At 44.2% G+C, this 13,661-nt stretch overlaps 1 protein-coding gene across 1 annotated transcript in view; it reads right to left on the bottom strand.

Annotated features, from left to right (window-relative positions):
• The window catches only part of Tcfl5 (transcription factor like 5), a 45,240-nt gene that overhangs the window by 4,901 nt on the left and 26,678 nt on the right, over positions 1-13,661 (bottom strand). The window contains exon 7 of the mRNA XM_023704303.1: positions 10,909-11,050. Within this exon, the coding sequence (XP_023560071.1) occupies positions 10,909-11,050 (142 nt within the window). The remainder of the gene's footprint in view (positions 1-10,908; positions 11,051-13,661) is intronic.

Below are 13,661 nucleotides of genomic sequence, written 5' to 3'. Positions count from 1 at the left end.
CGGTCCCTGTGCTTTGCTAAGCTTGTTCTAAGTAGGTTCTTTAGACCACTGAGCCATCTCACCAGCCCATGGCTCATTATTTTAAAGTGTTACTGGGGCTGGAGAGATAGCTCAGCAGAATAAGTAAGTGCTTGCCTGGCAAGCACAAGGTCCTGAGTTTGATCCCTGGTACCATCAAAAAAACAAACAAACAAACAAACCCTCTGTTCCCATTATGGACCGAGCCCGTGCCCCTATGTAGCCCCTGGCATCCCTTCTTCAACTTTTCTCAATGAATCCGACTCCTGTAGGGACTGCACTCAGCAGCAGCATGCTGTACTGTTTTGTTTTTTGGTGACTGGCTCCACTCAGAACAGCGCCCTCAGGGGTCATCGATGCTGTAGCCAGGGTCAGAATTTGATTTCACAGTGACTCACAATGGATATATGTGGAGTATATAAAGAACACAGTTTTTACCTGAATAGCTGGATCATATGGTAATTGTTTTAATTTTCTGAGAAACTGTCATGCTGTTTTCCACAGTGACTACATAACATTTTCCATTCCTACCAACAATGTACAAGGGTCTCAATTTCTCCATTTCTTTGCCAGTGCTTTTTAGTTCTTTGGTAGCAGCCATTCTAATGGGTGTATGGTGGCATCTCACTGTGGTTTTGATGTGCCTTTGCCTAGTGACCAATAATGTTGAAAGTCTTCAGGTACTTACTGGTATTCATATACATCTTTGGGGAAATATCTAGTCAAGACTTTTGCTCAACTTTTTTTTTTTTTTTTGTGGTACCAGGGATTGAACTCAGGCCCTTGCGCTTGCCAGGAAGGGGCTTATTCCACTGAGCTATCTCCCCAGCCCTTTTACTTTTTTTTTTGCCCAACTTTTAATTGTGTGGCTTTTGTTATTGTTGCAGTAAGTTTCTATTTGCTTCAAGACCAGGTGGAATGTGGGTGCTCTGCTGCCATGGCAGTAACTTGTGAATCACTTGGATTGGTTCTAACACTTGGCTTATCCACATTTTAAGTGAGCCAGCTAAAGCAACCTGCCATTTGTAACCATTCCCATACTCAGATTGTATCTGTATATACTCTTCCCCTCAACTTAAAAATATTATTTTGTGGGCTGGTGAGACAGCTCAGTGGTCTAAAGCACCTACTTAGAACAAGCTAAACTAAACAAAGTACAGGGACCGCGGTTCAATCCCCCAGCACCACATGCCAGCCAGCCCCGCCCTCTGGTGGGCTGAGCTGGCCACACACACACAAATAAATAAAATAAAATGTTAAAAAAAATTATTTTGCAATGAGTTGCAGGTATTAGTGTCATTCAGTGTACCTGAACACATTCATACAGCACGGTCAAATATAACTGTCTACCCTACAGAAATAGTAATTTAGTAATTACTATTTAGTAATTACTAATACAAATTAGTAATTTGTAGAAATTACTATTTTACTTTTAGATCAACTTTAGCTTCCACGCAGTATCAGAGAACATGCAAAACTCATCTTTCTAACATATAAAAATAAGAGAATCTCTTATTTATTTATTTATTTATTTATTTATTTTTTGGTGGAACCAGGGATTGAACTCAGACCCTAATGCTTGCCAGGGAAGCACTTATTCCACTGAGCCATCTCCCTGGCCCCTCTTATTCTTATAAAAAAAAAAAACAAACGAGAATCCTCTCATTTCCTCCCTTACAAGTAAGATGAATTTGTTCTTCATGGCAGAATAAAATTCCTTTGTGATTATATTTTCATCTGCTGATGGGCACCTGAGCTGATTCTGTATCTCAGCTGCTTGCCACAAAAACATTGGCATGTGGGTCTGAAGGGCAATTTCATTTCCTTTGTGTTATACCTAGAAGTGGTGTTAACTGGGCCACATGACAGATGTTTTTAGGTTTTTGAGGAATCTCCAGTTTTTGAGCTATGTCCTAACAAGTTTTTCCCCCTCCTTGCAAGGTATGGTGGCCACATCTGTAATTCCAACTACTTAGGAGGGTGAGGAAGACTGGCCAAGTTTAAGGTCAGTCTGGGCATCTTAGTGAGATCTTGTCTCAAAAAATTAAAGAAGGGCTTGGGATATACAGCTTAGCAGTAGAGCACCCTGGGTTTGGTACCCAGGATAGAGAAGTTTCTTTATATCTTCACCAGCATCTGTTGTTATTTTTAGTAATACCCATTCTAGGAGATGGTATCTTACAGTTTTTATTTGTATTTCCTTCACAGCTAAGGATTTGCTCATTTTTCCTTGTATTTATTGGCCATTTGCATTTCTTTGAGAAGTGTCTATGTTTGGTTAAATTTTCTGAATTCCTTATATATTCTGGATATCGTTTCTGTTAAAAAAATTCTGTCAGGTGATTAGCTGGCAAATCACTTTTTCATTCTGTGGCTTGTTTCTTCACTGTTGACTGTTTGCTGCACACACATTTTTTTAATGTAATCCCTTTTGTCAGTGTTTTCCCTTAAATCACTGCTTATACAAGAGCCTGAAGTGTTTCTCTTTTTTTCCGCTCATAGCTTCAGGTCTTGCATTTGTCTTTGAACCACTGAGTTAGGTTTTGTACAGCATAAGCGATAGGAGTTTGCGTTCCATCTTCTACTGGACATCCAGTTTTCAAGCACCACTTGTTAGTAGGCTGTATTTTCACCAATGTGTGCTTTGGTAGCTCTGTCAAGACTTCGTTGTAGGTGTTTTGGTTTATTCTTGGGACCTCTCTGTTCCACTTTGTACGTCTGTTTTTATGCCAGTACCATGCTGTTCTGGCTAGTATAGCTCTGCAGTGTCTTGGAATCAGGAACCAGGGTGACTCTGAGTCACATTTTATATAATCTTGACATATGAAACAAAGCATTTGCCTATACTTGGCAAGATATAATTACCATTCAAGTTACATGACAGAAGGCAACAGTCACTTTTTCAGATGTAAGAAAACATTCACTTCCTTAACTATTCTCACACACCAATGCAGCGGGTCCAGGGGTCATTCACCTTGAAGTGCGGCAGAAATGATTTCACTGTAATTCTAGATTTGTCCAGGGACACCCTCACCCCAGCTTTGTTTAGGGGAAACTAGAGTACAAGAGTGAAACACACAGATCTCTCTGGCCTCTATACTGTTATTATACTAATATATATTCCCAAGGAAACATAAAATTGCTGAGCTTTAAATAATTTTTACAAAAAACAAAGGCTGGGTGTGATGGAACATGCCTATAATCCTGGCACTCAAGAGGCTGAGGCAGGAGGATCAAGAGTTCAAGGCCAGCCTGGGCTACATGAGTTCAAGACTGGCTTGAATCACAGAGCAAGACCCTATCTCAAAAAAATCAAAATCAGGGAGATAGCTTAGTGGCATAAACATCTGCCTGGCAAACACACGGCTCTGAGTTCAATCTCTACTACCAAAAAAAAAAAAAAAAAAAAAACCCAAAAACCAAAAACCAAAAAACCTCATACAAAGTCAAAATAATTATTTTTACAATTTACCAAAACATCTTGAGATGACGTCTGACCAAATACTCAGATCTGTAACAATAATTTATAATTCCAAATGCTCTCTATATATAATTTTAAAAATTTATAATATAAATTATATACATATACATCAGGAACTTATTAAAAAGTTGCATGGTCTGTGTATTAAGAGCTAAGGTAAGCCGGGGAGATAGCTCAGTGGAATAAGCGCTTCCCTGGCAAGTGCAAGGGCCTGAGTTCAATCCCCGGTTCTACCAAAAAAAAAAAAAAAAAAAAAAAAGAGCTAAGGTAAACGATTAAAGAAGAATGGATACTTTTAAATGATTAAAAAAAAAACAAAAACACACACACACACACACACACTTGGGGCCGGGGAGATGGCTCAGTGGAATAAGCGCTTCCCTAGCAAGCGCAAGGGTCTGAGTTTAATCCCTGGTTCCGCCAAAAAAAACAAAAACAAACAAACAAACAAACAAACAAAAAAAAAAACACTTGGAGTCAAAACAGGAGGAAATTTGTGTGTATTTTTACCTGAAATACATAAAGCAAATACTGATAGGACGCTGAGATCTGACAAATCTTAGTGGGAGATCACCACACCAGTCTCTTAGAAATAGGTTTGACAGGAAAAAGAGTAAAAGTAGTTTTCATCTCAATAATCTCACCCTACAAAGCAGGGTAAAGGTATACTCCTCTACCCCCAGCTCCTCAAGAAAACACAGCCTTTTTTTTTTTTTTAAACTGGGGATTGAACTCAGGACCCTGCATTTGCCAGGCAGGCACTTATTCTACTGAGCTATCTCCCCAGCCCCTCCAGCTCCTCAAGAAACTGAGTCAGGACAGTGTGAGCACAGGACTTGGAGACTGGTGTAGGTAATTCAGCTATATCCTGACTCAAACAATCACAGCATACCAAACTCAGAATTCCTAGAAAATACACATGACCACAAAGTGGTCACAATAACTGGCAATGTAAGGGGTCACAACACAAGCCTTGACAAACTTAAAATTTTGCCAGAGGTGGTGGCATATGTTCAGCATGACTACCTGAGGAATACTGAATGTCTGAAACACCAAGCAGTTTTCTTTTCTTTTTCTTTTTGTGGTACCGGGGATTAAACTCAGAAAAGTTCTGATTTCTTTTTTTTCAAAATGATCTTAAGGGCTGCCAAACGGCTTAGCAGATTTTTTTTTTTTTTTTTTTTTGTGGAACCAGGGGTTGAACTCAGACCCTTGTGCTTGCCAGACAAGCACTTACTCTACTGAGCCATCTCCCCAACCCCTACCAAGGAGTTTTAAAACTGCTTCTTAAAACATACAGAGCATTTTTACTGACTGAAAAATATGATACACTATTTTCTTAAAAACTTTTATGTATACAGAAAATATAATTTGCAGAGAATTTATGTTGAAAAGGTAAACAAAAATTTGGGCCATGAAAGCATTATACCCCAAGGGCATCTTCAAACCAGTACTAAGACAGAAACTTGTTTTAAATATAAATTAGAAAGCTAGACTAAAAATAAATGAGTAAATTTTCAACTCAAGACACCAACAGAACACTGGAGGAACTAACAGGTATAGTTGTTTTTGGATCAGGGTCTCACTATGCAGCTTAGGCTGAACTTGCGCTCACTTTGTAACTCAGGCTGGTCTTTTTTTTTCTACTGGACCCAGGGATTGAACTCAGGCCTTTCCGCTTGCCAGGGAAGCGCTTGCTCTACTGAACCATCTGCCTGCCCGCCCCCCCACCCCAGGGTGGTCTTGAACTTGCAATGACCCTCCTGCCTCAGCTTCTCAAGTGCTGGGATTATTAAGTGTGCATTACACCTGGCTAGGTATAGGGTTTTTAAAATTTGATATGGAGTGTCAATATGGAGTTTGGACTTGTAGTGATCCTCCTGTTTCAGCCTTCTCAGTGCTGGGATTACAGGTGTGTGCCAGCACACAGTTCCAGTTCCACGGCATCTTGGCATGCCCTGCTGAGTAGAGGCAGGCAGCACAGCATGCACTACTAGGGACTGAACGCAGGACCTTGTACTTGGAATAGGTTTTTAAATGATAAAAAGCAACTTTAGCATTATTGATGACTTGCACACAAAAAGCCAGCAGATAATTTGAGAACTGGCCTGGCTCCATATGGCAGAGCCTGGCCCACAGCAAGTGTGAACACAGGGCAGAGCAGAACAGAAGCGTGGGGTTTGGTTGGCTGGCTACAGGGGAGGGCAGGAGCAGTCAGCAGAGCAAAAAGAACACAGGGACACTTTTCCCAAGACACTTTATTTATAGAACAAGTCACAAACACAGCTGTTAGCCCATCTTGCCAAGTACAAGCCGCAGATGTTGCTCAGCAGCCAGGGCACTCCTGTGTAATGAGTTGAACATGTAAATAAAAAGATGAAACAAGCCTGTGCGTAGTTTTGGGGCCCAGGCACATGTGAAGCTGAGCACAAGCTGTTGGCCATGCCATCCCTGCCCTGGGCACATGTGCAGTGCTGCCCGTCTGCTCCTTAGGGGCTGCGGCTGCGTCCTGGACTTGCTGTGCTGCCTCCTCTCAGTCTCTCAGTGGAGGCAGTCTGCAGGAGCCACGCTTGCAGAGAATGCAGCTGTCCACGTGCACAGGGCAGGTCACAGCAATCCACAATTCCAAGCTTCGTGGGCTGGACCCCACCACTTACCTGGTGTCGGTCTCTCTCGCAGAAGGGGCTGTACAGGTGCCAGATCCTAAGGGCTACAACTACGTGATCCACACTTGCTATGGGTTGTGTAACAGGTAAAGGTGTGTCCACAAAGGTGTTAGCCTAGAAGGTGCCAAGGGCAAGTGGACTCAGCTGCCCAGAAGGCTATGTGGCCCCATCAACAGACGCACGGGGGCTCAGGTAAGGCCCCGAAACCACTGAAGGGCAAAAGGGTTCAACAGGAGGGGTTCAAGCCTCTACAAGGCAGGCCTTGACTCCATGCCACCACCCAAGCCAGCAAGTCACTCCCCCAGGAGTGAAGGGCTGGGTTCCTGACGGAAGGGAAAGGGAGCTCCGGTCTTCAGAAGGCTGGTGCTGCACAGCAGGAGAGGGAGCCTGCAAAGTCAGGAATACGCACTATACATCAATGGGGCTCTCTCGCTTCCTCAGTCCTCAACTCTAGGACCATGGCACATGCTGGGTGCACCCCATCACTGAAAAGCTGGGGTGAGAGGCCAGGGTAAGGGGAGAAATGAAGGAGGGCAGGGTCCTGAAAGCATATCCCTGTGGCAAGCACAGGACCCATCTGCAAAGACTGCTAGGAGGAGAGGACAGGAAGAGAGAAGTATAGAGATGGCACTGAGCTGGCAGATGAGAACAAGGAATGGACAGGTGCTGGCAGAGACATGGGAGCCAGAGTCCCCATAAGAGAACAGGAGAAATAGCAGCCATTTGCAGAAAACGTGGGGAGAAGGAAAGGAGTCTCTGACAGTGGAAGGGGGAACTACATGAGGGCCTGATTTCAGGCAAAGCACAAGGTCACAGAAGGTGGCAAAACAGGGACAAGGCAGAAGGGAAGGGGCAGTGGCAGAGCCCCAGTTCTCACTGATCAGGCCACGAAGTGAGCAAGAGGGAGGCAGAGGGTGGCACAGCAGCTCTGAGTACCTTACTGAGGTTCACAGCCATAAATGTAGAAAGCATCACAAAACAACTAAATGTCACCTATGGTTCAGAACTGGACCCAGACTGTGGAAAAGCTATGCAGGATAGTGTGGGACAACTAGCATAACCAAAGTGCTTTAACCACAATGAACAATGTATCACAACAATGTTACTATCCTGTGACCTCTGTTCTTGTTATGTAAAATAAGGTACTTACAAGGTAACCACTGAGGTAGGCATGTTATCAGTGACTCAATATGAATCATTCAAAAACTTAGACAAGGGCTGCAAAAGACAGGGAAAATGGGACACAGGGCAACTCTAGGTGGGAACACAAGAGGCTCTGTGTAGTTTTTGTGATTTTTCTGTAAAAGCCTGAGGTAGGGGCCGAGGGGATGGCTCAGTGGAATAAGCGTTTGCCTGGCAAGTGCAAGGGCCTGAGTTCAATCCCTGGTTCCACAAAAAAAAAAAAGCCTGAGGTGGCATCATAGTTAAAAATTATCATTAAGTACTGAGCCAATGCCACATACCTTAGAGTGAAAACCACAATCAAATGCAATGCATAATCCCTGGATAGATGCTGAATCAGAGAAAACAACTGCTGTAAAGAACATTTTAGGGGCTGGGGAGATGGCTCAGTGGAAAAAGCGCTTCCCTGGCAAGTGCAAGGGCCTGAGTTCAATCCTTGGTTCCACAAAAAAAAAAAAAAAAGAAAAAAAAAAGAACATTTTAAGAACCATTTGGGGAGGTGGCTAGGGAGATGGCTCAGCAGCTCACCTGCCTGGCAAGTACAAGGTCCTGAGTTCTATCCCTGGAACCAAAAACAAACAAACAAAACAACATGTAGAAGAACATTTGGGGACATGTGAATAGTGATGGAGCATGAGTAGAAACTAGACAGCTGCCACCAGCCTTTCGGGGCTGACTGCCACCACACTGGGTCATGCGGGTCTTTCAGAGATGCAGCTGTATCTCAAGACAAAGACTCGCATCTGTGACTGTCTCTGAAATGTGCACAAAGCCAAAGGGTAACTGTTAAGTGCTGAGACCAGGTGATGGGCGCTCAGGTAGGCACTCCGCGCCACGGATGCTCACCTGAACATGAACACAGGCAGTCATCTACCTGAACTGCACACTCAATTACTGACAGCTCCTCGACAACTCTACGGCCCTCATAGCTCAGCACTTTCAGCCTAGTCCCACCCTGCTGCATCCCTATCCCCCTGGCTGGGCAAGGACCATGCCTTCATGCTGCACAGCCTGCACCGCAAGGACAATGGGAGCCACTCCTCTTCTGTCCCCAGCCAAGGTGTTTCTTTCCAGAGCTCCTGCTGCAGGCTACTTCCAGTGATCACCCCCCACCTCCACTCCCACAGTGAGTGCTGCCATAAAATGTGAATCCAGGGGCCGGGGAGATGGCTCAGTGGAATAAGTGCTTCCCTAGCAAGGGTCTGAGTTCAATCCCCGGTTCTAAAAAAAAAAAAAAAAAAAAGATGATCATTTGGGGCCAGGGAGATGGCTCAGCAGAGTAAGCACTTCCCTGGCAAGCGCAAGGGCCTGAGTTCAATCCCTGGTTCTGCATAAAAAAAAAAAAAAAAAGTGAATCCAGCCATGTCTCTGCCTGCCCTGAAACCTTCCAGGAGCTCTCAGGAGGACACTCAGGCCCATCACACCCTGGCCTGCCTCCCCTGTGCTCCAACTCCAGGGATACCACGGCAGGCACAGCCCTCTTTTGATCACGCTGCGTGGTACCCCTACCCAAAGACCCATGGAACTGTAGCTCTCCACATTCTTCCATGCAGGCTGCTTCTCCGCATTTGAGCTCTGCCCAGAAGACTTCAGTGACTAAGGCAATGACATGTGAGGTCGCCACAGTGCCCTACAGCAGCATTTCTACCCCACGGGAGGATACACACGACACCACCTTGTTCACCATTCATGGCCAGCTGTCTCCTCCCATGCTGGCAGGGGCTCTGCCTTATTCAAGGGACCCCATGTCTGGAGCAGAAGCCTTGTTATACTAAGAAAGGTTTGCTGAGTGAAATGCACACTAGATAAATTTAAAAAAACCACTGAAAACTTTCATTATTGCATCTCTAAGAACAAAAGTATGCATGCAAGTAGGGGGAAATCATTGTGGATATAATCAAGCACATGTGCTCAGGTCAGTGAAGTTCCAATTCTAAGACAGCTGAATTACTCTGCCTGTCCTGATGAGTCTGATAATCTGGCCCAGAAATAATCTACAAATGCAATGCCATTGCACTTCATAAATATCCAGAAAACATGCAAAACATAATATCCAAAATAAAGAGCTTGGGAGATGGCTCAGTGGAATGAGCGCTTCCCTGGCAAGCGCAAGGGCCTGAGTTCAATCCCCTGTTCCGGAAAAAAAAAAAAAAAAGAAAAAAAAAAAAATCCCATAAAAACCATAATATTCATGTGTTTTTAATATACTTAATTAAAATTTATTTAAAAGGTTTTAAGTACCTTTACTGTATTATGGAATTTCATCAGCAGTGATGTACTGTGAACAGGTACAGAGCCAGACATTAAGTCACTTAAAAACACTGAAGCTTTATTTTATTACAACAAGCCAGCAGTCTACCACCAACGAACTTAAACAACTATATATAAATAGCTGTAAATGACTCAATTAGAATAACACCAACAGAGCAATGCTTTACAATGCATGAAATGCATAATTAAAGAGGGAATTTGGGGCCAGGGAGATGGCTCAGCAGAATAAGCACTTGTCTGGCAAACACAAGGGCCTGAGTTCAAACCCCGGTTCCGCAAAAAAAAAGAAGAAACAGGGAATTTATGCAATCATGCAACTTGCAAGGTGTAAATGTTGCAAGGAGGAGGGAAAGGACAGAAACACTCCTACTGCAAGGCCACTGGCCACAGTGTTCTTTCTAACAGGCTCTAGATTTCTGCCTCTGTCTTACCCCACCCACTCTCTAGACGCCTGCTGGGGTGAACAGCAGTAATTGCCCAACAGCTTGGCCAAGATACAGGTCCCTGTGGATTTATTGATTTCACTAAGGTTTAATCACAACTTGCATGACAAAAAGTCACTGACACTGACCACAATTCTTTTTTTTTTTTTTTTTTGGCAGAACTGGGGATTGAACTCAGGCCCTTGCGCTTGCCAAGGAAGCGCTTATTGCACTGAGCCATCTCCCCGGCCCCTGACCACAATTCTAAGGCCTGTCCTCCCCAGCACTGTAACTCCAAGGCATGCCACGTAACCAACTCATGACTGCCACCTCTCTTCCTCTGTGTTCCCTGGGGCTGGCTGAACTTCCCCTCAAAACAGGAATCTGGCGATAGAACCAAAGGAGGCTTGCCAGTTATCACGCACTTCAGGTCAGCTGAATCAAAGTGGCCCGCAGGTTGCTAGGGAGCCAGAAGCGCCCAGGTGCTGAAAACCTGGGTCGTTCCTTGTCCCTCAGCCCGCAGAAATGCAACCGGTTTGCCTTTGGTTTGCCTTCTGAGGGCAAACACCACATCCTACAAGCTCGTTGGACTCCAGCACAAGACACTGCACACAGTGGGTCTGCAAGATGCTAACAACTGCCACTTGCAGTCACTTATACACTATAGTTTCACAACCAAGTCTAGACTGCAATTCCTACTTCAGTAAGTGACAAGTTACATTATTACCATGTAGAGTTTTGTTCACACTGTGCTTATTTTTAACATTAAATTCCAAGAAATGTTAATTTGAGTTACCCTAGAGAAAATGCACTGGAACACTGCTAAGTAAAACTTGTGAACAGCTACATGGCCTATTTAAATACTAACCTTCTTAAGAGAATCCCCATGTCTTTCCTGAATGTACTTCAGAAATGCTGTGGTCCACTGAAGCGTTGTCGCCTTATCCGTCTCCGCGTTGCAGAAGGGAACTAAAAGATTAAGCTCATCACAGCAAATGCGGATTCTGCGCCTACAATCAAAACCCATGTAGTAATCACACAGAGCAGCTAATGAGCAAAGCAGCAGAAGCAGTTCAGGCTCGATCAAGGAAGCTGAGTTCATGGAGCTAGTCTGAGTATGGGCGCTGGGCCCCAGCCTGGGAAGCCCACGTAAGCCTGGCAGGGCCTGTGGCTGTGCTCCTGTCCAGAGGCCACTACTGACTCCAGGTCACCAGAACACCTGAGGGGCTCACATGGGCCCCCGTCCCAGCAGTTTTTCCTATGTACTCCTCAGGGGTCAGATACATCCCTCTACACCCGGGACAGTTCTATCAAGAACCAAGATTAGAAGTTAAACTCCATGTGGGTAAATCATGCTTTCTCCTGAGAACATTAGATTTGTTCTCCATGTGCCAAGTGCTACAGCAGGGACTCACACATAGCTTTCAGGTGCTTTGAGATGCCTGGACTTAAAAACCCAAATCCCACTCTGTTAATATCCAGAAGCCTAGTCCATCTAGAGCATGTAAAGCACAGCTTGGATCTTACTATTTTACCATTTACATCTTACATCCACTAACATGCCAAGTCTGACCTAGGCTGACACTCGGCACCTAAGACAATCTAGCCCCATTACATATCTTCACACTTGTAATCCTAGCATTCGAAAGACTGAGGCAAGCCTGCTGTGAGTTCAAGGCTACCTTTTGGGCTATACTGTGAGTCTAAATCAGCCTGAACTACAAAGCAAGATCCTGTTGGGGGGTGGGGGCAGTAAACTGCCTTGGCTCAATATTCAATCCTGGAGTCATAGAGCTGAATATGTCTGAGTGCTCTTTACCTGACCCTAACACAGAAAACTGGTACACAGTGCTCATAATAAATGACTAACTTCATCACGTATTACTACTAGGGGTACCCTATGAAGAAACCTAATTGCAACAGAAAAATTAGCCATCTTTCAGTCTACATAGGAGAGCATGGATAAAATCCATAGAATAGACCATTTCAAGGGCCAGTGACACAGCTCAGCAGACTAAGTGCCTGCTTAGGCAAGCATAGGGACCACATACTAGCACCTCCCCAAGACCGGGTGTGGTGGCAGAGGCCTGTAATCCCAGCGCTGGGGAGGCTGAAAACAGGAGGATCACTGCGAGTCCGAGCTGTGTAGTGAGACCCTGTACCAAATACGTTAAAAGAAAAAAAAAAAAAAAAAAAAGAGGGTTTATCAAATACTACCAGACACGGAAGACAGAATTTCTGTGCCCACTCAGGGAAAGAGCTGGGAGCCAGAAACTGGTGGACAGTTACAAGGTGGGGCCCTGAATTACTGAGGGGAGTGGACGGGTCTCCAAGAATGTGGCTGCCAGTGGATGAGGGTGCAGGAGACGCTGGGGTCTCAGGACTCTTACAGAACTTGTCAAGGACCTCAAGAGCTTTTGTCTGTGTGGGATTCAGCCGCTTGTATTTACTGCATTACAAATTGAAATTTAGGTGCTGAAGCCATATTCACGAACATTAAAAACAAGGGCCAGGTGTGATGGTGTACTCCTGTAGTCCCGGTACCTTGGAGGAAGAGGTAGGATTGTGAATTTGAAACCAAGTTGGGCTACATGGTAAGATCCTGTTTCAGAAATCTCAAATAACATTAAAACAAGACTGAAGGTCTAGTTTGGTGGTAGAGTCCATGTTTAGTATGTGTGAAGTTTCTGAGTTTGATCCCTACCACCAAGAATAATAAAAGCAATAATCATGGTAACTTTTTTTTTAGATCAAGTCTTGCTATGTGCTCTACACTGGCCTTAAGCATGTGATCCTCATGCCTCAGGCTTCCAAGTAGCTCAGATTATAGGCATGTGCCCCTGATACCAACAGTTGTTAGTGGTTTTTTTTTTTTGTTGTTGTTGTTTGTTTGTTTGTTTTGTTTTGTTTGCTTTTGCTGTGCTGGAGATTGAACTCAGGGCCTTATGCATGCTAGGCAAGCACTCTACCACTGAGCTACATCCCAGCCCTCATTACTGTTTTTGTTTGTTTGTTTTTTAAAAAATGATTGTATTTTCCAAGACCAAATATTTTTAGTGCCTGTGGATTTTTTTTTTTTTTTTTTGGTATGGTTAAGTCCCCAATTTGCAAATGAGTTCTGTGCAAGGAGAATGTTTGTAAGTTGGATTTGTTCAAAAGTCTGACCAAGTGAAACTTACACTCCTTTGACACAAACATTCACTGTAGATAGCTTAGCGCCTGCTAGCCGTCCCCTCACAGCACCACTGCTCTTCCTCTTGCTTCCACACATCCTGGGCTCTGACGGAGCACTGTGAGACTATTGTCCACTCTTGCACTGCACAGTACGCACACAGCATTGTGACTGCAACAAGGCCTGGCAGACCCACGAGCTACTTTTGAGATTTGTTCCCAACTACAAATGTCTATAATACAAGGTCTTTAGAAGCTCGCAACTTGAATAGTTGTAAGTTGGAGACTTACTGTACTGGGAATTGAACCAGGATATTTACACTGAACTGCTTCCCGAAGACATTAAAAAACAAAAACAAAAACGAAAAAAGCAAGGTCTCACGAAAGTCACTAAAATTGCCTGGGCTGGACTCAAACTTTCAATCTTCCTGCCTCAGCCTCCCAGAGTGT

Source organism: Octodon degus, unplaced genomic scaffold, assembly GCF_000260255.1.
Source record: "Octodon degus isolate 3935 unplaced genomic scaffold, OctDeg1.0 scaffold00194, whole genome shotgun sequence".
Classification (NCBI taxonomy): domain Eukaryota; kingdom Metazoa; phylum Chordata; class Mammalia; order Rodentia; family Octodontidae; genus Octodon; species Octodon degus.
Note: the sequence above shows the minus strand (reverse complement) of the source record. Positions and strands in the feature narration are given on the sequence as shown.